Genomic DNA, 21,647 nt, shown 5'->3' with positions numbered 1-21,647 from the left:
AGCGAGTCGGCTTCTAGCAGTTGTCAGGCAGTGCATGGTCATTTGGGCATATCTTTGACGAGAGCGCCAATCAGAGGGGGTAGGATGTTTCGTTTTCATTTCTTTTAACAGTTAGCTTCCTTGGCCCATACCCCAATATTCCAATATTATGATTGGAACAGCTATTGTCACTCAGATAATGCAAGAGCAGCACTGAGCTCTGCACTAAGGCTATGTTTCATTTGTGTGCTTAGTCGTTTAAGTTGAACTCATCTGGTTTAAATGAAGTTTGTTTATCTGGTTGCTTGTGTTTCATTAATAAGTACTGTTGAACTCAATAAAACAGATGTATTAACTGATAACCAGATCAACCAAGTGATGATGGAGTCTGTGTAGTAATTTAATGAGCCAAACGATTTTAATTTACATGTATCAAACCATTTCGTCATGGAACAAATACAATATTTTTTCCTCACGTGGACAGTAAATAGTGCTACAAAGACTACTCAGAGGCAGTATCCGTTTACTGGTTTTCTGATTTGATACATGGCATTAAACTAAACCCATGAGAATGAAATCCAGCATATACTCCGTTATATGTTTATATGCCCAGGTGGACCTGTTCCATGCAAGAGCTGCTACAGAGGAAGAGGGTTCTCAGGAGGCCCCACTCAGAACAGAAAGGCTTTTTTCTGGGGCCCCCTGTGAAAAACAGTTAGTGTCCAGAGCCCTGGCTGAACCCTGTGGTACAATAAAGCTCTTTCCGGCTCCAGATAAATGCACACCCATAAGAGGAGTCCTCCACACTGCCACCATCTCTGTAGCACCACTAAAAGGATTTCCTGCCCTCCTCTCCATCCCCCCCGCCCCGTGATTTTCTTCAAGGGTCAGAGCAACACAGTGCTTTCAGGAATTCAGGGAACTGGATCCAGCCTGGTTATGCAGGTGCAGGAGATTTGGTTCCAGCTAGTGTATGGTACAGGAGGAGGTGAGTAACACGGTTCCAAGAGGCAAAGGGCAGGCAGGGAATGACGGGAGAAGACAAAGACTTGAGGAGCCTTTTATTTGTATTTGGGATAAAGGGCAGCAGAGTCCGAGAGAGAATGAGCAAAGATTGGATAAAGATTGATAAACTAACATTTATCATTGAAACACAAACCTGATCAACAATCCTCACTCTCTACAACATGGAAGAATACTGTTTTTTAAATGATCAGTTTGTTCTTAATTTTGAATCTCACCTCATGTTCCTGACAATTCAGTGAAGACAACACTGCTGATCTAAATCTGTCTCTCTGTCTGTATGTGGGCAGTGTGCCTGCAGTCTGTGTGCTAAGTTGAAAATGTCTTCCTCTTTGTCCTCGGATAAACAACAGCAGCATCAAATTGGACTGACACAGACACTGGTGTCGGGGGTGCTGTTCTCCCTCATGAAGCAACATTCATAAAATGACCTCCTGTTTGGCAATTTGTCCTTGATTGATTTACAGACCTCTGAAATAGCCGACATGCAATGTATAAAAATACAATTAATAACAACAGTTCAGTAAATCCTTCAAACTTATATATAAACCACATGTGAACAGTAATAGTTCACTCACACTCCTCCTCTCCTCCGCTCCCTTCACTGGTTACCAGTGGCTGCCCGCATCTGCTTCAAAACACTAGTACTTGCGTACCGTGCTGCGTACGTATCGGGCCCAGTCTACACCCAGGACATGGTCAAACCTTTCAGCCTAGCCCCTCCACTCCGCTCTGCATTGGCCAATCAGCTTGCTGCTCCCTCACTGTGAGCTAGCCACTCTACAAAATCACAACTGTTTGCTGTCCTGGCTCCTAAAGGCACATCTCTTCCGACTACACCTTGGATAAAAAAATAACAAAAAGAAAAAGAAAAAAACAATTCAGTTTAGTTGCACTTATATGGCACTTACATGTAGCACTTGTAGTTTGGCTTTCTTGAGGACAATTGTACTTTCTTGATTCTTGTTGTTCTGGGTTTGTACCATCATGGTTGAATGCACTTATTGTAAGTCACTTTGGATAAAAGCATCAGCTAAATGAAATGTAATGTAATGTAATAAAGCTAATTCATTTTCTGAAAATCGTTGACTTTAAACTCATCACTGAACATATACCAGGTAGGATGGACACAAAGTTTTCTAACTTCACTCTGCACACAATGTCCAGCAAACAAACAATATAAAGTGTCAGTATATTGTAGAACTGTTTAAGGAGGCCTCACTAATGACTAGGAATAATTCTGAAGTAGCTCCAGAGCTTTAACACAGGACAAGCAAACAGTCCATTCCAAACAGGCAGGTTTAGAATGGGAAAAGCACTAGTATCCTTAGTGTTGTGACTTGTCTTTCTCTTTGCTCTTTACCTCAAGGTCAACTTGCCCAGTATGAACAAACTCACTCTACGTATGGAAGATGCAGTTGACAGCTGAGAAGCCAGGAGGTCGACCTGGAGTTTATGTTCAAATTCAACCTGCTGTATAGTATGTCGACAGAATGATGATGTTCTGTCTTTCCTTTAAGTCAAACAAATATATTTATTTATATAATTTAAAAACTCAAACAGGTATCATTGTGACAGATTGTAGTTACAGATCATGCAAATTTATGACATAAGACTAATTCAACAAGAGAGAATGAATGAGACTGTTTTGTTTTTTTTCAAATTAATTGGCCAATATTCAGCAGGATAAATTACTTACTGTGACTAGTCAACTAGTCCAATAATAACTAATTACTAACTTACTTTATCTAACTTATTGTAAGGAAGTTGTGAATGACAGAAGACAGCAAACAGCACTACCCTAAACCATCTGGTGGTTTATTATCACAATTAGTGTGATGATTATTGTTATTATACTGCTCCCCAGCAAAGAGAACAATAACACCCTAGTTCACTAACAACAAATCAGAGACTGAACAAGGATGAAGAAATCTCATAGACACACTGAAAAGTGCGGACCAATCTTTCCAGATCAAATATTATGATATTCATATACAGGGTGATGCCTTTTTCACTCATATAGAAAAAATACATAATTTTCTGAGTGTGGTTTAATTCCTGCTGGGGGTATCCAGTGGTCTGCAGCATGCCTACAGTTAGCACTGTAAAACACATATGGAGGAAAAGAGAGAAAAAAGGTCGTGGAGGACAAAAGAAGAAATGGGGAACAAAGGACGGAGGAAGAGGAGGGAAAACCTGCTAAGGCTAATTAGAGCAATAAGAAGAGTGCCAGAGCATGTAGGGGCAAATGGAAAGGGTCGATGTGACAAGGAGAGTGGTAGATGGAAAAGAAGGAGGGGATGGTGGGGGTGGGAGAGAAGAGAGTGGTGGGAAAAAGACCTGGGCCTTTCCTACACTTCGGGGATGCTGGGTAACTGGAGGGTGTCGCTCTCTGTAGACTTAAAATTGGCAAAATAATCCCATGGTCCTGAGATCGGCCGCCACAAGAAAACATTATGTTTTCTCAGGAAAACAGATAACCATCTGTGTACATCTATCAGCCGGCTGCTCATGCAGTCACACAGACAGTGTGTATAATCTGCTTCCGTCCGTCCACGTCCATTCTAGTTACAGTAGGTCTGTGACGATGGAAACCACTGGGAGGTCCTGTGTCGTTGGGAACTCTCGCCTCTTGTTAGCCACTACATGGCTACGGTCTTTGATCAGCTCAGCTGACTCTTAAGCTCAGCTTAGTGCGGCAGGGGTCTGGAAAATATGGGGAGAGGGAGAGAGGTGAGAGGTGGGGAGAGTCGATGGAGAGAGGGAGTAACTGATGGCACCCGATGAACCATGCATCCTCTGGTGAGAGGCTGTAAGGAAGACGAGGAATGAAAAGATGGATAGGTAGTGGGGGATAAACAGGTTGCAGGGTCGCTGGGTGGAGAGGAAGGAGAAAGGAAGGGCCTCCTCCCACCCCTCCCAAGGCAATTGCACGCTTCACGACCACCATCACCAAAAGGCGCTGACCCAACAGCTGAACTGAAGCCGGGCATGAAAGCGAGGCCAACCACAGTGAGTTTAGCAAACAGCGGATAAGAAGAATTCGTAGAATGCGCTGCGTCTGTGTGTAATTAAATATTCACCACTTAGGACCATTTGTGAAAACTTCTCACAGTAGTTTTACGACTGAAGTGTCCAAAATGACATAATCAAAGCAATTAGGACATCAGTCAACAATAACCTCGCCAAACATTTAACTCTCAAACTGTTTTTTCCTCCACACTGTTGTTTTTTTCTATGTCACAGCACTTGATACTTCTGTCTACTCTGGGGAAAAGACGTCCTGTTCAGCTCCATAATGAGCAGAGCCAACAGTCTCTTCAGGGCCACTTGAGCTGGACCAGAGGAGCTCTCTTCAGGCCGCAGCCATACATTATTCATTCCTGTGCTTAGTTAGCATTCATTCAGACAGCACCTTCTCATGTGGAAAACATTAACAGGAAAGGCTTAACGTACCATAATTATAGTTTGCTGGAGAGCACCAGGTCTCTGGGAATAGTGCTAACTTGCATCCCGAGTCATATCAATTATACAGTATCTTCCAGATGTATGACTATTTACAAATGTGCTTCATGTGACATGAAAGTGAGGCAGCTTCACTGAATAATCCCCATGTTTCTTCAAAAAGACTAATCCACAACCTGCCTGTTGTGTTACATAATTCCCCCCAATACTGTTTACATGTCCACATGTGTCTCACAGTAACCCTGACAACACTGGCTAATCTGATAGGCCCCTGATGCCTTAATTGTGCGTGCATGGGTATGAGGCTGGTTTCCTGTCAGGGGAGCGTTGCATCAAAGAGATAAGGGCAGTGAAAGGGTGGATCCACATAGGTAATGGTGGTGGAGCCCACTCTGACAGTGCAGGGGGTCAGAGTCAGACAAGATGATGGACTATTTGAATTGCAATATGTACACCAACATCAATCTTAGTTCACTTTTAGTAAGTTGTTCCCAAAAAATTGTAAAGTAACTTGTCAGTTATCTGAACAAGTAAAGTCAAAGAAACATAATGATGCAGAGACATGTTTCACTGAGGGTTGAGTTTTAGTATCAACTAAAAGAGAATGGTTTACCCAAATCCTACAAACATACTTACTATAGTACCTATAATCTCTATAAACATATTCTGCATGTATGTATGAATATTCAGAATCTGTAGGGGAGGGGCAAGATTTTGGGGCCAGAAGCCTTCTGGTTTCCATTTCTCAGTTGACCAATCACGTTTGAGCATGCTTTGGTTACCCACAGGTAAACAGTTTGTGGGAAGAGCAAAAGAGAAAGAACATATTGACTGAAATGCATTGGCTGTTGGCTTTTTAATTTATTAGCATTCATATGCATTTAAATGTAGTCTGGAGCTAAAACACCTGCAAAAAGTACTATGGTAGACGTTGTCGCTCGACTCCATGTTGCTGGTTGCACTGTAAACAGTGAACGGCAGACGAAAGGCTAGAGTCTTGGCCTGGATATCTACTGTCTACACTGGAAGCCTCAAAATATTTGCTTTGCCAGAGGTTTATTTGTCATCAGATGATATCAGATGAGCTCCAAGATTGCTACCTATGCAAACTGTTAACAATGACAGTCTGGATTTCCCAGAGTAACAGTCACACACCAGAATTACTCTTGAATTTTAACAATTTGAGCACGGCAACCAAATATCTCCTGAAACAAGACATAGAAATAGCAACATGCATCATATATAAAGTATGAAAGCAAACAGCCACACCACAATCCATCTTGAAACTATCAGGTTTAAGTTTGAGTTAAAATTTTGTCTAGAAGAGCCAAGGGAAGTCAGAAAGACTCTACTCTTCAGATACATGGCGGACAGTGTTCAGTGGAGGCATCAAGTGAGCAACTTATGAGGCGCCACCATTGAACACATTGGCCAGTTCTCCTTAATATAGCACATGGTCAGCACTGTCAACATGACTAACTGTTGGTAAGTGTAAATTTGGATGACAAAGTTAACCAAAATCAAACTAGACGTGAAACATGTATGGGTTTGCTTTACCCTTGTGGACAAATCCATCAATGGCGGGGATTCCATTGGAAGGAAGTTTGAAGTCCTGTGGTTGCCAGGAAATGTTCATACCTTCCTCATCTGAACATTTTTTGTTGACTGTTAAATTGGATAAAGAAACTGTATTTAGTTGAAAAACAATCTGTTGTCTCTGAGAAGCAAAGGCAGAAGTAGTCTGATGTTGATCAACAGCAGTATGAAGTGTGTAACCTTTACACGTGAAGGACTGTGACTCACATCCTGTCCCATTTAAGTCGACAATACCCTGTATGGTTTAAGCCTGTTTTCGGCCAAATTTCTGAGACACATGAATCAGTTTTGTGTCAGAGCAAAATTCTGCTTCGTGGTGCAATGTCTGTCTGTGCAGTGAAAGGGTAGTGCGGATTAATCAGGTGCTCCAGACTGGCAGCCGGACAATCAAATTGATTTCTGACATTTCAGAAACTTTGGTTAGCTGTCTTCAGGCTCTCGCACAATTGAAGCATAGTCATGAGCTATGTCTGCACAACATGTTAAAACACAATTAAAACAAAAGCAGGTGATGCGGCAAAGCTAGGCTGGTCAAGCTGTGGTAACTGCGTACCTGCCTGTCTGATGTTTCCTCCTACTCCTTTCATGACTACCAGAGAGAAATGTTGGGGCATCTTCTTTTTGACTTTTTTCGACAGACAGCACATATGGTCGAGGCAACATGTTTCTCCCTTGTAAGCATTGTGAAAGGAAAACAAACTTTGACTTTTCCATTGACAATAGTCAAGCTGGTCTTGAGGGGCCGATGGGCTACACGGTTTGAGCAGCCAGGTCGTAGCTTGACAGACTGTTCTGTGTGAGCATTAACTGTTAATCATGTCTTTACCTTGTAGACTATTTGTAGACTCATACAGTGTGAGTTACATTTCTCAACGTGTTTGGCCAGCTTTAATGTCTGTGTTACTTTCTTGTTAATTTTGACAGTTTTATTTCTATTTAACTTTACCAAAGTTCTTAACCTTATGAATATTTTTAATCATCTAAACTTAAAGATACTGTATAGCTGGCATGCAGATCTGAAAATATAAATGACTGAATGATTTTTTAGCATTATCAAATAACACATGTGGGCAATTTTGAAGGCAATAACTAAACCATTTAGTCTTTTATATATAAAGATGTGTTGCTCTAAGGCCCATGGGCAGTGAATGTTTGACACTCATAACATTGCTCATTGAGTTTTTTCACTTGAACTTGTGCTGCTTTAAACCAACCAATGGCAGATTGTTGTTATGATTCAAAATCAGAAAGAAACTCCATAAGCCCTGTTGAAGCCCCCACCCCACCCCTCCGTCCACCAGTCTGGACCTGAGCACTTGTTTTCTCTCTCTTTCATCTCCTCTCGCCTCCCGCGCTCAGCTGACCTCCACGATCAGACCACAACTCACCCCATACGTGAAGCCCCTCATTAGACATTGCAAACCTCAATGCATTACAGCTATGCTCACCGAACACACCCTTAATATTCAAACCTATGAGAGGAGTGTAGCTGAGAATAAAAATAGTTTGAACCATGATTAGACCTCTATGTACCAGGTCTATATGTGTGTGTGTGTGTGTAGCTTGGTGCTGGATAAGTGAGGTCACATGCATGTTCACATGGTGTTTTCCTGATATTGTTGGAGATCAAGTTGAAGTTGTTCAGGTTCAAGGTTGAATCGGTACAAGAGAAAAAAAAGGAAACAAAGAGGCAAATACAAGAAAACAAATGAGGAAAAACCCCAGAAGTGGAAAGAAACAGATGGTAGTGAAAGCAGAACAGTTCAGAAAACCACCAATAACGCACTGAGTCTGCCAAGGACAGCCGTGAGACTAAGGGCAAGAACATGCTTGCAATGTGGACAGGCTGTGTGTGTGTGTGTGCGAGTGTGTGTGTGTAAGGTGGGGGTGAGACATGTCTCTTACAGATGTGAGAAAATGGCAGCGTCTCTGACAGTGTGCGCGTCGACGGTGTAATTGGCAGAATAGAATTATTGAGTTCGTCTGCTGTGAATTGAAGGTAATTTAATGAGCTGAGTCGAAAGGAGCGCCGATAGAGTGCGCAACTGTGGGAAAACAGGTTTCTGCCCTCTCCACAGACTCAAAAGACATGGAGTGTGTCTGCGTTTACAGCTGGTGAGGATGTACAGTCGGGTGAACTCTCGCTGGCTCTCTCTTTCTCCCTCTTCATTTGCCTGGGGTTGCCATGGCAATGGGGGAGGCTTGCCTGGGCGGCCCATAACTTCTGGAGGGCCTGTCTGGATGTGACACTTCCCTTTCAGACGGCATTGTTTGGACACTGATTTACGTGTGTTTGTTGCACTTTACCACCATCTCGTCCACACCTCCAGCGGAGAGGCCTACTTTTAAAGGATCAATGCATCCAATACCTGACAAAACATGGCGCTGAAGTTTGTTGTGTTTGATAGAATGATGAAGAAAGTCATCATTTAGACCAGAGCAATCATTGTGATTATGTTTTTTCTCTACTGAGCTACATCTTTTGCTTTTTCTTTCCTTCCCTGTTTGAAACAGTGCTCATTTTCCCAACCAGGCCATCCCTCTTCCCTCCTAGTGGGCGGTCCAACAATTCAGAGGAGTCCAATCAGTGGCCACCATTTTCCCCATCTCTCTATGGTCAGCCTGTTAAGGACGTTTTGTTTTCACTTTTTTTTTTGTTTTCACTTTTTTTCCTGCTACCCCTCATTGAGCCACTTGAGCCTGGAGCAGATGGAAAGACTGTAGTGGGGGGAAAGTAAGCGAGTAGCAGAGAGAGAGAGAATTGGAAGAAGCCATGCAGTCAGTGAGGCAGACCAGCGACAATGCTTGACGAACTGAACCATTGATCATCAGACAGCCTTTCTTCCACTTTGACTGAGCTCCTGAGGGAACAAGAAATCAGACAGGACAGCCCAGAGGGGAAACATCGGCTCATCGATAAAGCAGAGACGGGCTAAACGATCCCAGGACGTGGGGATAGAAAGAAAGACAGACTTAGAAACAAGGAGAGAGATTTCTACAGATGAGAGCTGAAGCAGAGGGGTAGAAGGAGATGCTCAGTGGGAAAGGACAGTGAAGAGAAGAGTGAAACAAGTAACAGGATTACTGCAAGTGGGTCCATCTAAGCAAAAGCTGCTGCAAGTAAAGCAGAGACAGACAAAGGTCAGATAGAGTCAGAAAGACAGAACTAGACAACGATGGCCAACTCAGGTCTCCAGTTGTTGGGTTATTTCCTGGCGCTGGGCGGCTGGATCGGCATCATCTCCACCACCGCCTTACCCCAGTGGAAGCAGTCGTCATACGCCGGCGATGCCATCATCACGGCCGTGGGTCTGTACGAGGGGCTGTGGATGAGCTGCGCCTCGCAGAGTACAGGACAGGTGCAGTGCAAGATCTTTGACTCCATGCTCTCGCTGGACAGTGAGTACAATGTTTGATTCTGGGTCTCTCCAACTTGTTGTGCCTTGTACTCTCTCCTCTCACACTGATCCCCCCTCTGCCTGAATTTAATTAATTTAAGTGTTTTTAAAGGATTACATGCTCATTATCAGAATTTTATAAATGGTTCATTATTATCACATTTGAAACTAAGAAAATGTACAGGGTTGAATACCTAACGGGGAAACCGTTCAGTAATTGTAACAGTTATATTCACATGATAATTCGTCAGATGATGAATAGCACAATTAAAATTCAAGCCAATAATCCTCTCCTAATGAAAGGTTCCTCTAATCACTCTTTTTTCCACTCTGTATTCTCAGATTCTCAAAATGCTTTATCTTTTTTTTGGCTGCCCTCATTTCATTTTCTTTAACAGTCTATTTTTGGTGAGGCAGTTCTGTGTGAGTTTTCATCAGCCAAATATTCTCCTTTGCCGTCACTCTGTCTTCCCAAGTTTCCCCCATAAGTATATGTGGCGGTGTATTACAAATCACAACAGTTATTGTATCCAGCCCATTCATTTGACCACACGTATTAATCAGCAGCAAAAACAGAAGGAAAACAACTCCCCAGGCCCCCCCTATCTGGGACGCATTATATTCACAGGCTGTAAATCTCACTTAAAGTGCTGCTGTTCACATCTTTAATAGAGCTCAGCTCCGTCTTAAAACTTCAGAACATCATGAAAAGTAATGTGTGAGGAGTGGGAGGGGGTCAGGAATGTGGTGTTCGGACATAAATTAGCTCCGAATATGAGCCTCTTGTCATCTCCAATCTGTAAGTGGGAGCCAGTGACTCATAATTAATGGTACCCAGATTAAATGAATCCATCCATCTCCTGCCTGCTTCAATCATCCTTTTATTATTTCATTAGAGATTCTAATGAGAAGCTACACGGGGGGTGGGCTCGGTCAGAAGCCGTTTTCACTGAGCAACTGAACGCGCTGAACGAGTTTGCCTGTTTTTCCTCTGTGGTTTGGGACTGATTCTTGCTGCGGCACACGTTCCCTGGGAAAACAAATGAGACTCTTAGTGAGTCATTATATCAAAACATTTTCTCTGGCGTTCTGTGTGAGGAGCTGATCTCCCATCTCCCTTTGGTTCACGGCAGCAGCAATAAGAACAGCGTATTGTCCTGGCTGGATGAATAGGGGCTGTTAGGAGAAGAAAAGGGCAGTGTTGAGCCAAACACCAGAGATATTCCCAGAATGTGCTCTGTCTTCCCCACACGCGCACATTGTTCCATTTGTCCATTAACACGCCCAGTGATTAAAAGATACACTGAAGACAAACACTGAAGAAAACCTTTCCAAAGAGTTAAACTACATGTTGCTCGGAATAACCATCCAACTGAAAAGTTGTGACCAGGCATTCTTGATCAATCACCGGTTTATTCAGGCGTCTCCTGAAGACAGACAGATTATGAAACGGAGCAGATCAGCATTCAGTCATGTGTCCGCAAGGTCCGAAAAAAGCGCTGCACCTCTGAATCCTGATTGAAACCCCCTGTTGTGTTATTTTTGATCCGGGCGGTAACTCTTGATTTGAGTTCTGAAGGAACTCTCCTCTCTGGCTACATTCGCAGCAGGAGCAGCATGTGATAGTGGCTGTAATTGTTCACCAGACTGTGCTGCACTCGACTGATGCAGCCAGGGCAACTGTAGTGGAAAGTGCTGCTCAATGTTCGGTTGAAAAAAGGGGGATAATGATCAGAATATATAAAGTTGGGGAGGTTGGCTGTTATTGTGGATGGTAGTGCTGAAGGACTGTTCTTCAAAACCACAATCACCTAATAACAAAGACACATTGACCTGCCTCACCTGCCTCTGACAGTCCGCCGTGCCACATTATATAATCACTTTACATTCCCTTTAATGTTGAAAGCATAGGTTATCATCAAGTCAAGTCATACCAACAGGAAACTGTTGTTTATGCTCCTTGAAGTTAATCCAACAGTGCAGATACCGTGAATCAGCTGTCTAAAAGGCCAAATCCGTTCAAGCAATGGACGAGGAACTATCACATCAACAATTCTATTCCCATAAAATGTCCAAAATCAACAATTTATTCGTTCGACTCACAATACTTCCCTATATCCGGTCTTTGGCTTCGGTTTCTGAAGATCCATCCATCCATTATCTATAACGCTAATCCTCTTGAAGGTCACGGGGGGAGCTGTAGCCAAACCCAACTGACATTGGGCAAGACGGAGCGTACACCCTGGACAGGTCGTCACCGCTTCGCAGGGCCAAAATACAAACAACAATCCTCACTCACATTCACACCTACAATCAATGTAGCGTCTCCAATCAACCCAACCCCAGTCTGCATGTCTTTGGACTGTGGGAGGAAGCTGGAGCACCCAGAGAAAACCCACACCGACATAAGGAGAGCATGCAAGCTTCACACAGAAAGAGCCCGGCGAAACTGGCATTGGAACCGAGAACCTTCTTGCTGTGAGGCTACAGTCCTAACCGCTCAGTCTCTAAAAGTGTAAAACTTAAAATATCACACGTTCTTTGTAAACCAGATGGGCACTGTCGTAAAAGTTGATTACTAAAACATGAGTAAATAGTGCATTTAATTGAAACTACTTTTAAGAATGGATAAATACACATTTGAGGTAACAAGTAATGTGTGTGAGCAATTTAGTAAAAATGGTCATGTTCAATAATGTGTTTTTAATAGTTTGTGGACAACAACTAATCTCTACACACAGAGGAAAATGTATTTATATTGACACTTGTTAAGATAAATTGATTATTGATTTCATGAGCTTTGTGGATATTGAAATATAGAAAATCAACATACTTGTCCTTTAAGACTGGATACTTAATATGATGGGGCTCAGGTTCAGTCATGATGAATAGACCTGAACCACAATGGCAAATACAAAGTGGAGTCACTGTCTTTCTATCTAAAGAGAAAATGATGGGCTGTGATGTGTATCTGTCAACACATTGAGCAACAACAACATCTCCTCCAGTCCCAGTGGAGACATTCTTTCTCTCAGTTCACTCTAAAGCAAACTCACTAAAGGGAAATTGGTTGGGGCAGATTTAATTTCAGCTAAATAAAGTGTGGTACAACAGAGAACATTATATTTGTGTTTCTGTGCTTTGAGTTTGTGGTGAAACTCAATTGGAGATGTTAAATAACAATGTTGGAGATGTTGGAAATGTAGTTTTATGGTTGAAGTAGCGAGTGGGCAAACATTTATTATGTGCAAAAGAGTCACCAGTGACCTCACAATAGGACCGTACAACTCCCACACACACACACACACACACACACAGACACACACACACACACACACACACACACACACACACACACACACACACACACACTAGCAAGCATGCACACACTCATTGAAAGCTTGTGGCTGGCACTGCCAACCTTGGCACTGGGAAGAGAGAGAGCCCAGTGGGTGAGCCAGTCCATCTCCCTCCTCCATCCTTCCTTTTAATCTCTGCTTCACCCCTTGTAGTTGGTCAGGGACTGAAACTGCTCAGAGTAGTGTCATTTAACAAGGGCCTAAACCCCCGCACGCCCTCAGAAGAAAGGAAGAATGCCCAGAATGGATGAAAGAAAAAAGAAGAAATCAAACCCCTCTCTGTGTAAGACCATTCAGATTCTCCATCAAAAGGAGCTCTGGAGCAATAAATCACACTTCAAAGATTGTTCCGTCCTCTTGCCCCATCATAAGTCCTGCAGGTCAGCCTCTGAACTGCTACATCACTGCTGGGCCTTGTGTGTATTTCTGTCACAATGACAAATGATGACTTCAGGTTCCTGCTCAAACTGCTGCACAACAGGAAGTGAATTTTCGTTTCTTTTCAGTTTTTGAAAACAAAAAACACCTAAATGAACAAACCATAAAAAGTCACGTTTTTCCCAGGGCTTTGAGGACTATGAGGTTTGCCTGAAATCTGCAGGAAAAAACAATTCGATTCCACCGGCGATATTAAATTTTTCTAGAACTACGAGATACGTTTGACAGGTCCACATGGGTCAAATCATTTTGCTTTATTTTAGTCTAGCATGGAACTTTAGTCTAGTTTGATCAAACTCAGCGCCTACAATGTGAGATGCAGTTGAAAGCTCCAGAAACAGAGCAAATATAAGTGAACATGGAGGAAACAATTTGGAAGATTTTTTCTCAGTTATTCCATTCTAGATAAACTATTTGACAAATTTAAGCGTAAAAGTTGAATTTGATCCTTGAAAACCACAAGATATGGTTGAAAACTGGAAAAAAACTAGTAAGTGGACATTGAGTTAAGACTTTTGTCAACCAATCTATTCAAGCTCAACTGTTCTGTTCTATTCTAGACCTATTGAGTGTAAAAGTACATTCTTGACTTGATTAAAAGTAGAAAAAATCTGTAAGTGGACTTTTTTCTACTTTTACTTTTACTTCTATTCTATTCTAGCTCCTCTCCTCTGATGTGTAAACAGTGTTACACTTAAGTCACGGTTATTTGACGCTAATATCTGTGTCCCTGGCTGTTAAACTAGGATGAAAACCTCTGTTACATTTACTTTAATCACCGTATTTGTCAGCTCTGTCAGATATCTGAATCAGGATGTTGGAATTTGCATGTTTTCTCCCCGCTGCTGGGATTTCTTCAATCCCCCTGGCTTGTTGTAAATAAGACACACTCTATCAGTATTTTTGACAGTATCATTAAGTGCTTAGCGTTGCTTTCGCTCCGACACGTTTGTGTGTGGCTGCGTTTGAGGCAGCGGCGTCTGATCGCTGTGGCGACAGCCCCATGAAAACAATCTTGCTTTGTAACTAAACAGCCACACTAATCCCACTGTGTGAAACATGTAAAGCAGGCCCTCCTACAGCTGCTGTGTGAGAGAGAGCGCTGTGTGTTTCACCCGTGTCTATCCCACCAGTAATGGTGCGTGTGCACATATTGTGATGTGATGAGTGCGTGTAAGTATGTGTAAATATGTTCTTCCCACTATGTCATGTGTTCTGAGGCCTATGTGGGCAGTGCATTCGATTTTTGAGAAGGCAAAACCACAGTGGAATGATGTGGAGAAGATTTGGAGGATCAGTTAAGGTCCCAGGCCTCGGCCAAGACCGTCACCTCTGGAAAATAGGACAGTGGTGGACTTTAACTAATGAGCTTTCTGTCAAAAATGCATGTGGTTTTCTATCAATCCTGCATAGCGTGTGTAGCTTCTTCCCACTATAATTATCACTATTATGTCCAACAATGTTTTATTCCAATTATTGTATCACTCTCATTCACCTCTTTGTGCTCCCCCTCTGTGGTCCCTGCCTCCACCTTTTCCTCTTCTTTATCTAGTCCACATCCAGACATGTCGGGCCCTCATGGTGGTGTCAGTGCTGCTGGGCTTTATCGGCATCATCGTCAGCGTGGTGGGCATGAAGTGCACCAAGGTGGGAGATAACAACCCAGCCACCAAGACTCGCATCGCAGTGACCGGAGGCGCTCTCTTCCTGCTCGCAGGTGGGATTCCTGCTGTGTTAAGTTCTAGTTTTTTTTTTGTTTCCAACCTAAAATATGCTGCAAAACGTCCTGCAATTACTGCATTTAGCCAGAGTGGTTTGGTCTTTTTCTGGCCTGAATCTATCACCGGGAGTCTTCTGGGTAATTAGAGTCCCTGCTGTAAACAGGAAGTGGTCGTTTTAGAGGCATTCGCCGCTGATCTCAGAGATAAACCATAAGCCCAGGGGAGACAATCAACTGAACAAGGATTCCCCACTTCATTTTTGTGCCGCTGTTATGTGCAGCACTGCACGTTTGCTGGCTTAATTGACGCACATATTCAGTTGTATTAATCCTTGCTCCCTCCACAGGTCTGTGTACTCTGGTGTCTGTGTCCTGGTATGCCACTCAGGTGTCCTATCTGTTCTTCAACCCAAATACACCGCCCAACGCCAGGTATGTGGCTCACCTCATGCCAAACTCTGTTCTTCATCAGCTGTATCTCTTAATTGCAACAGATAAGAGGTTATATTTATAATCTTTACTTTTCCTGAGACCAAAGTATTGTTTTTTTTCTCAAATGATGTCAGCAATAATGTTATTAAGATATATATTTTTAAATGAAAACCCAATTGGACATCAGTATTCTGTGCATCTGTCATCAATATTAGCATTAGTTGAGACAACATTAAACAGACATCAAATACGTCACTGGAGGTTTTGTCATTAAACAAACTGAAAAGATACTTTTGTAGGGTGCTCATAAGCGAAACATACTCTTTCATCCGTTATGCCATCAAAACGTTCCACAGAGACTCTATGAACACATCACAAACACAATGTTGCAACTGCTAAAATAGTGGCCACTGTGGCTCAAAAGATAGAGTGAGTGGATCGCCACCTTCTTCAGTCTTCATGCTGAAGAGTTCTGAAGAATAGTGTAAAGTGCTTTAAAAGGTAGATATGACTAGAAAAGTGCACATCTATAAATGCAGTCCATTAAAAAATATACCCTGTATCAGGCAGTTTAAATACAAATACAAAGTTCTGCATCATTAGAGTTGCATGTGAGAGGACAACAAAGTGTCTTGTGACTGTGTGATATCATCGTTAAAGAAGACGCGTGGAGGTGGAAATTGGACGCTGACAGCAAGGCAGGGACACCAGTCATCAAATCAATGATGATGTCAGTGTTTACATTACACCCCGGAAACCGTTAAGAATTTACTGCAGAAGTTTTCTTCAAGTTCCTTTCACTCTCTACTACTTCCACTTTCACTCTTCAAGTCTTTGCATCAAAAATATTTGACAACTGCAGCCTGTTCTCAGATGCTGGATGTGCACCATTTATTGTACATGTACATAAACAGAAATTACCATCACTCACTTGGATATTTATAGAGACAGCCAGTCATAGCTCAGGGTCTAAATGAATTAAGCTTTTTCTACAGTTCAACAGTCATTGATGGTCAGTACCACAGACTGCATCTCAAACATTCCAAAGCCACTGGAAAAAGGTCATTTGACTTTTTGTTGGGCTGAACACAACAGCCAAGGAACCACAAAATGAACTAAGTTAACATATAGGTCAGAAGCCTGGCAAGCTAGTAGTTAACATGGATCATTTTAACTTCAAACTGCTTAGTAGCAAAGCTAATGTTTGTACCACCACTTGTTTCAGAAATCATGAGTACCAGTACCTAACCAAATAAGGTTATCTGTTTTTGGAGATACATTTTCCTGCCTTCTGTGCTGGACCAGCTAAACAAGAGATAAAAAACATACAAATAAAAATAAAGGCAGTCGTGGCATTTTATTAGTTTATTACTGTTGTTGCTTTTGAGTTCGAGCTTATTATAAATTAGCAAGGAAGGTACCAACAGCATTGCGTGAACATGTCGATTTCCTTTTTGTTTCCTGCACAGGTATGAGTTCGGCTCAGCCCTGTTCGTGGGCTGGGCGGCGGCCAGTCTGACGGCACTGGGCGGCTCCTTGCTGTGCTGCTCCTGCTCCAAAGACATGCGAGGACAGCAATATTACCGCCAATCACAGCCTTCCACAACCAGGGAGTACGTGTAAACCCCACCCCCTTCCAGTAGCCACCCAAACAGAGAGCAGCGGACACACTTGGCACCAGCCCCCTTTTAATCAGATTATGCAGCCAAAACAAAACCAAAAGACTATCATGCATTCATGGCTGCGATCATTTACTATTCCCACACTGGGATTCATTACCAGAAACAGGCACTTCTACTTACAACATACAGTATTACACACAAGCACATTGCCTCGATGTATTGTTCTGACTAAGAAAACTTATCCTGTTCACCTATTGTGAATAATGATCAACTTGTTTTATGAACGGAAACTTTGTTTGCTTTCATGTCATTACTCAAGCTGATTAAATCTGAACCCCCACAAAATAGAAACAAATGTACTGCCTCAAAATGTGTTATCTTGATACAGCAAAGCTACGTTTAAAGGTCCCATATTTTACATGTATATCCATAAGAAGATATGAGTATATTTATTTAAACCACATCAAAATATTTTTTAATTATCTCTCTCATATTTCTCAAGTGGTTTAGCGAGAGCAGGGCATTTGGTGTCGCTTCTGAGCCTCTCTTCGAATTGGCTGACAAAAAGGGCCAAAGGCAAACCACAGGGAACAGACTGTAGCCTCCTGCTGCAGCTTGGCCAGTCTGACTAAATGCAAATAGCGATAGTCAGTCAGTGCTGAAATGAGCCGAAGAAATCAACAGGTCAAATTCTGACAAAAAATTCCGGAAAAATAAAACATTAGCTACTGGTCTCTAATAATATGGTCCTTTGGAAGACTGTGCAATGATATATTGGATTCTTCACATCCAATGATTGTGCAGCATTTCCTCCTCCGGATTTGTATCTGCTAGCTCAGTGACAGATTGACTACTTGTGTTGCTAACTAAAAAAAAAGTTGGAGGGTGGCTAACTGTGACATCACAAAATTAAAGAAGTCCTAACGGCTCATTTTAAGGCAGTTTCTGAATACAGGCTTTGTACATTTCTCTGCGGATTTAATGTTATGATACTTTCACAGTATTTATACGGCATCTAGAGCTGCTCAATTATAAGAAAATATATGGAAATCTCACTTTCTACTATATGGGACCTCTAAAGTGAATCCAAAAGTAAACTAAAAGGTGTATCACAGCAGATATACCTAGAGGGAATGGAAATTGAGAAATAGAAGTACTGTAAAACACTCTGAATCAGCATGTCCGATGCTTCCTGGTTGGAGCTGTATCTGTGTATTGCCTCCATACAGCTTTGCTTGTTAACACTCCACTGTTGCAGGTAGGTTGTGTTAAGAGCATCAAATCACTGAGCAGAAAGTTACTGTGCAGCTCCTCTGTTGCGCCAAAAATAAGCGTCAATAAATAATGTGTGCATTGTCCTACGTTATGTAGTTAAGGCCTCAGGCAGCCATTTCGTATAGCAGCTGAGCAACTTAATTAATTGAAAGGTAGTTTTTTGTCCTGTTTTACACAGCAGGCACTTGGTGTGAGCTACACGAGACACAATCTGAACTGCAGCAGTGGTGATTGTTAGTAAAAAGGCGTCTGCTTAGATCGTATAAAGTATGAATGTTGTTTAATATTATTTCAGCATTTTACAACACTAAATAATTGACACATATCCTCCTGCTCCATGAACTAACAGTATTATTCCAGATCCACACACTCCTTTATTTAATAATCTCATGTATAACCAAACTGATCATCTAAGCTGTTTCATAGACTTCTCATTTTACCAGGGAGCATAAGCTAAAGCCCTAGTATAGTGTAACACATTACTTTACAGTAGACCATAAGCTAATGTGACACTGAAAACACAGTAAATAAATATCATGTCATATTTAACTTCATACATGCGCTTTACAAACCACTGACTGCTCCATGGGAATAAATTACAATAGATAACTGCAGCAATTTTGAAATCTGCCTCACATAAAAGCCTGTAAAACTTAACAACAGTCTAAAATGGCCCTTGAGTTCCCCATTGATGTTCCCACATCACATTGCCCCCATTTGTGTTTCTAAAAGAGCTGCTCCATCACTGTTCCAGATAATAAAGCCAATTACTTTTCTTAGAACAGGTCCCAGTCCCCCCGTTTCCCAGTCATATGGCCTCTCTTCTTGGTAGACACTTGTTTGTCGAGTGCTCTATTATGGTCAGATTGGCAGAGGGGGGGTTAGGTCTATAGGAAATTCCTTTTGCCCTTAAAATAAAGGGGGATGCCAGGGGTCACTGTTCTGTCAGTAGCAGCTGTGTTTTGAATGGGGATTGCTCAACAACAAGTCTGATTGAACTACCTATAACGATGTGTCCAAAGACCAAAAAACTATAAGTTACATCTAAAAGAATAGTTTGACATTTTGGGAATTGCACTTATTCAAATTATTGATGACAGTTACACGAGTAGTTTGATATTACTACAGAGTACTAGGGCCATGTTGAAGACAAAATAAATTCTGAGATGTTGAGAATTAAGTCGTAATATTACAAGAATAAAATCGTAGTATTACAAGAATGAAATCATAATTTTGTGAGACTAAGTAACGACTTGATTCCCTTCAAATTATGACTTTTTTCTTGTAAAATTACATCACTATTCTTGTAAAATTGTGACTTTATTCTCATAATAGGCTAAAGGTAAAATACAAGCAAGATTTAAAATTATAAATAACTAACTACATTTTTATCCTCAAGTGTTGTTAGTAGTCAGATTTTGTTACTTTGTTACCAAACTCATTTCACACTGCTACACCATTTATGCTAAGATAAGCTTAAGTCAACTCTCAGTAAGAAGGTGAGTGTGAGAAACTATATTTCCCAAAAATGTTAATCTTGCTAAAACGAATTGATGAGCTAGCAGCTAACTTAAGTTCACCCAGAGAAATATGAGTTGATGTGTTTTACCTTCATCAGTCCATCAATGAACAATGAACCATTTGGTAGCCTACATGTAGCGCATCTCTTTAACGCATAGATTGCAAGCTAGCTGATATGTAGCATCACCTCCCATGCTCCTCCTCATTGACTTTCACTCCTTTTGCCAACATCTTTATTGTCATCAAGCATCTCACTTTCATCTTTCTAACACTTCATAGCTTTTGTGAGAATCTGAGAGATCTTGATGTGTCTCTTATTTCCCCTCCTGTCCTCTAATCCTGTTCTTCTCCTACTGTCTTCTTCTCTCCTCTAATTCAGGGCAGACTTGTTGAGTGAAACTAGTTTCCCTGACTGATCAGCCCCCGCCTTTTTATCCAGGACTGTCCGACTGTCTTCCCTTTTTTATCCCGTTACCTCTTAGACCCAATTTGGACCTCTTGTAGAAGAATATTTCCCTTTCCTCTGTTCTATATCAGTTTGAATGGGAACTCAGATGAACTACCTTCTCCCCTTTTCTCTTACCTTCTGAGCCTTTTCTGTAAATATGGACTCTTATCTGATCAGATCTTTTCTTTAAGAGATGCGTTGGCCTCCTCCTTCATCTCAGCTTATAAACACCTCCCACGCCCCCCCTCTGCCCCATTATCAGCTGAAAGTTAACAATGAGGGTTTGATTGATGATCGCTGATTGATGATTTCGCTGATATCCTATGACCTCTGGGTGTTTTTGTAAATGTGTTTGGGTTTATTTGACTGTACTTTGACTGAAATGTGTCTTTTTTTCCCTTTTGAATTGCAGACCAAATGTTAAAAGTACCCCACCAGAGAAAAGGGAGCAGTACTTGTAGTTTGGGAGAGTCTTCTGGCCTTTCCATGGTTTAGATACTGTCAACAGACAAAACCCTCTCACTGAGGTATTCAAAACAGACAACACCCAAGTATATTCAAGTATATTGTGGCAACATTAACTTTAGTCTTTGTTGAAGTAAAATAAAATGTTTTGAGAGGTTTAAATGAAATAGTTGTTTCAGAGGGAATAAAAAAGATGATATCCTTGTTTTGTCTGTTTTGCTGACTTTGGGAGAGAGAGCATTCAGGGTATGTTTTCTATAATATGTTAAAATGCCCAGGTGTATATACCACCTATTCTATTCTTCCTTTTTTTTTTTTTACAACATATATAATGTTTTACTACAGTGCCTTATAACACATGTTTGTGCACTTGTATGTTTGGATTCTTCATAGTCTCCCATCCCATCTGAGGGATGTGTATCCATAGCTCCTCTGCCAACAGATCTGTACACTTTTTTTTCTGTTGTTGGATTTCTGAAAATGAATGTGAAGCTACCATAAAATACCACTGATGAAACAACAATGACATACATTGCTATAGATAAGGCCTTGTTCACTGTTTGTAAGAAGCTTTGTGCCTGTTTCCAACTAGCCTGGAATGAGGATATATATCAAGCACATTCATTTTGTTTTGTTAAGTGCCAATATGATTTTGTGTGAATGGCGGAGTCGTTGTATTTTTGGCTCAAGAGGATATACTGTACTGTGTGCTGTCTCCTGTACTAAGGAACGCCAGTTTGCTGAGTGTTCAAATACCCTTCTGATGCCTGCATTTATTTACCATGCCATTCCTGTCTCTAATATTTACCTCCTCCATGTTGTGTATTATCTCATTTACAGTATTCCCCTGTCTGTTTCTTTTAGAATAAAGCAAACAGCGATTAAAAAAAAAAGGGATTTGGCTGA

The 21,647-nt window shown here is 41.6% G+C and overlaps 1 protein-coding gene across 3 annotated transcripts; it reads left to right on the top strand.

Moving 5' to 3' along the window:
* Positions 1 to 3,707: 3,707 nt before the first annotated feature.
* On the top strand, positions 3,708 to 21,647 carry cldn19 (claudin 19). 3 transcript variants are annotated; one of them, XM_034585375.1, is made up of 6 exons: positions 3,708 to 3,735; positions 8,813 to 9,462; positions 14,811 to 14,975; positions 15,326 to 15,410; positions 16,880 to 17,023; positions 20,689 to 21,647. In XM_034585375.1, the coding sequence occupies exons 2-6, from the start codon at positions 9,240 to 9,242 to the stop codon at positions 20,735 to 20,737; spliced, it is 666 nt and encodes a 221-aa protein (XP_034441266.1). In that variant the 5' UTR covers positions 3,708 to 3,735; positions 8,813 to 9,239; the 3' UTR covers positions 20,738 to 21,647. The 3 variants fall into 3 exon arrangements, with proteins under 3 accessions (XP_034441266.1, XP_034441267.1, XP_034441265.1); XM_034585376.1 differs by lacking the exon at positions 3,708 to 3,735 and having other exon boundaries at positions 8,716 to 9,462; positions 20,208 to 21,647; XM_034585374.1 differs by lacking the exon at positions 3,708 to 3,735 and having other exon boundaries at positions 8,717 to 9,462.

This window comes from Hippoglossus hippoglossus, chromosome 5 (genome assembly GCF_009819705.1).
Source record: "Hippoglossus hippoglossus isolate fHipHip1 chromosome 5, fHipHip1.pri, whole genome shotgun sequence".
Taxonomy (NCBI): Eukaryota; Metazoa; Chordata; class Actinopteri; order Pleuronectiformes; family Pleuronectidae; genus Hippoglossus; species Hippoglossus hippoglossus.
The sequence above is the reverse complement of the archived record's forward strand: the minus strand, read 5'-3'. Positions and strand labels throughout refer to the sequence as shown.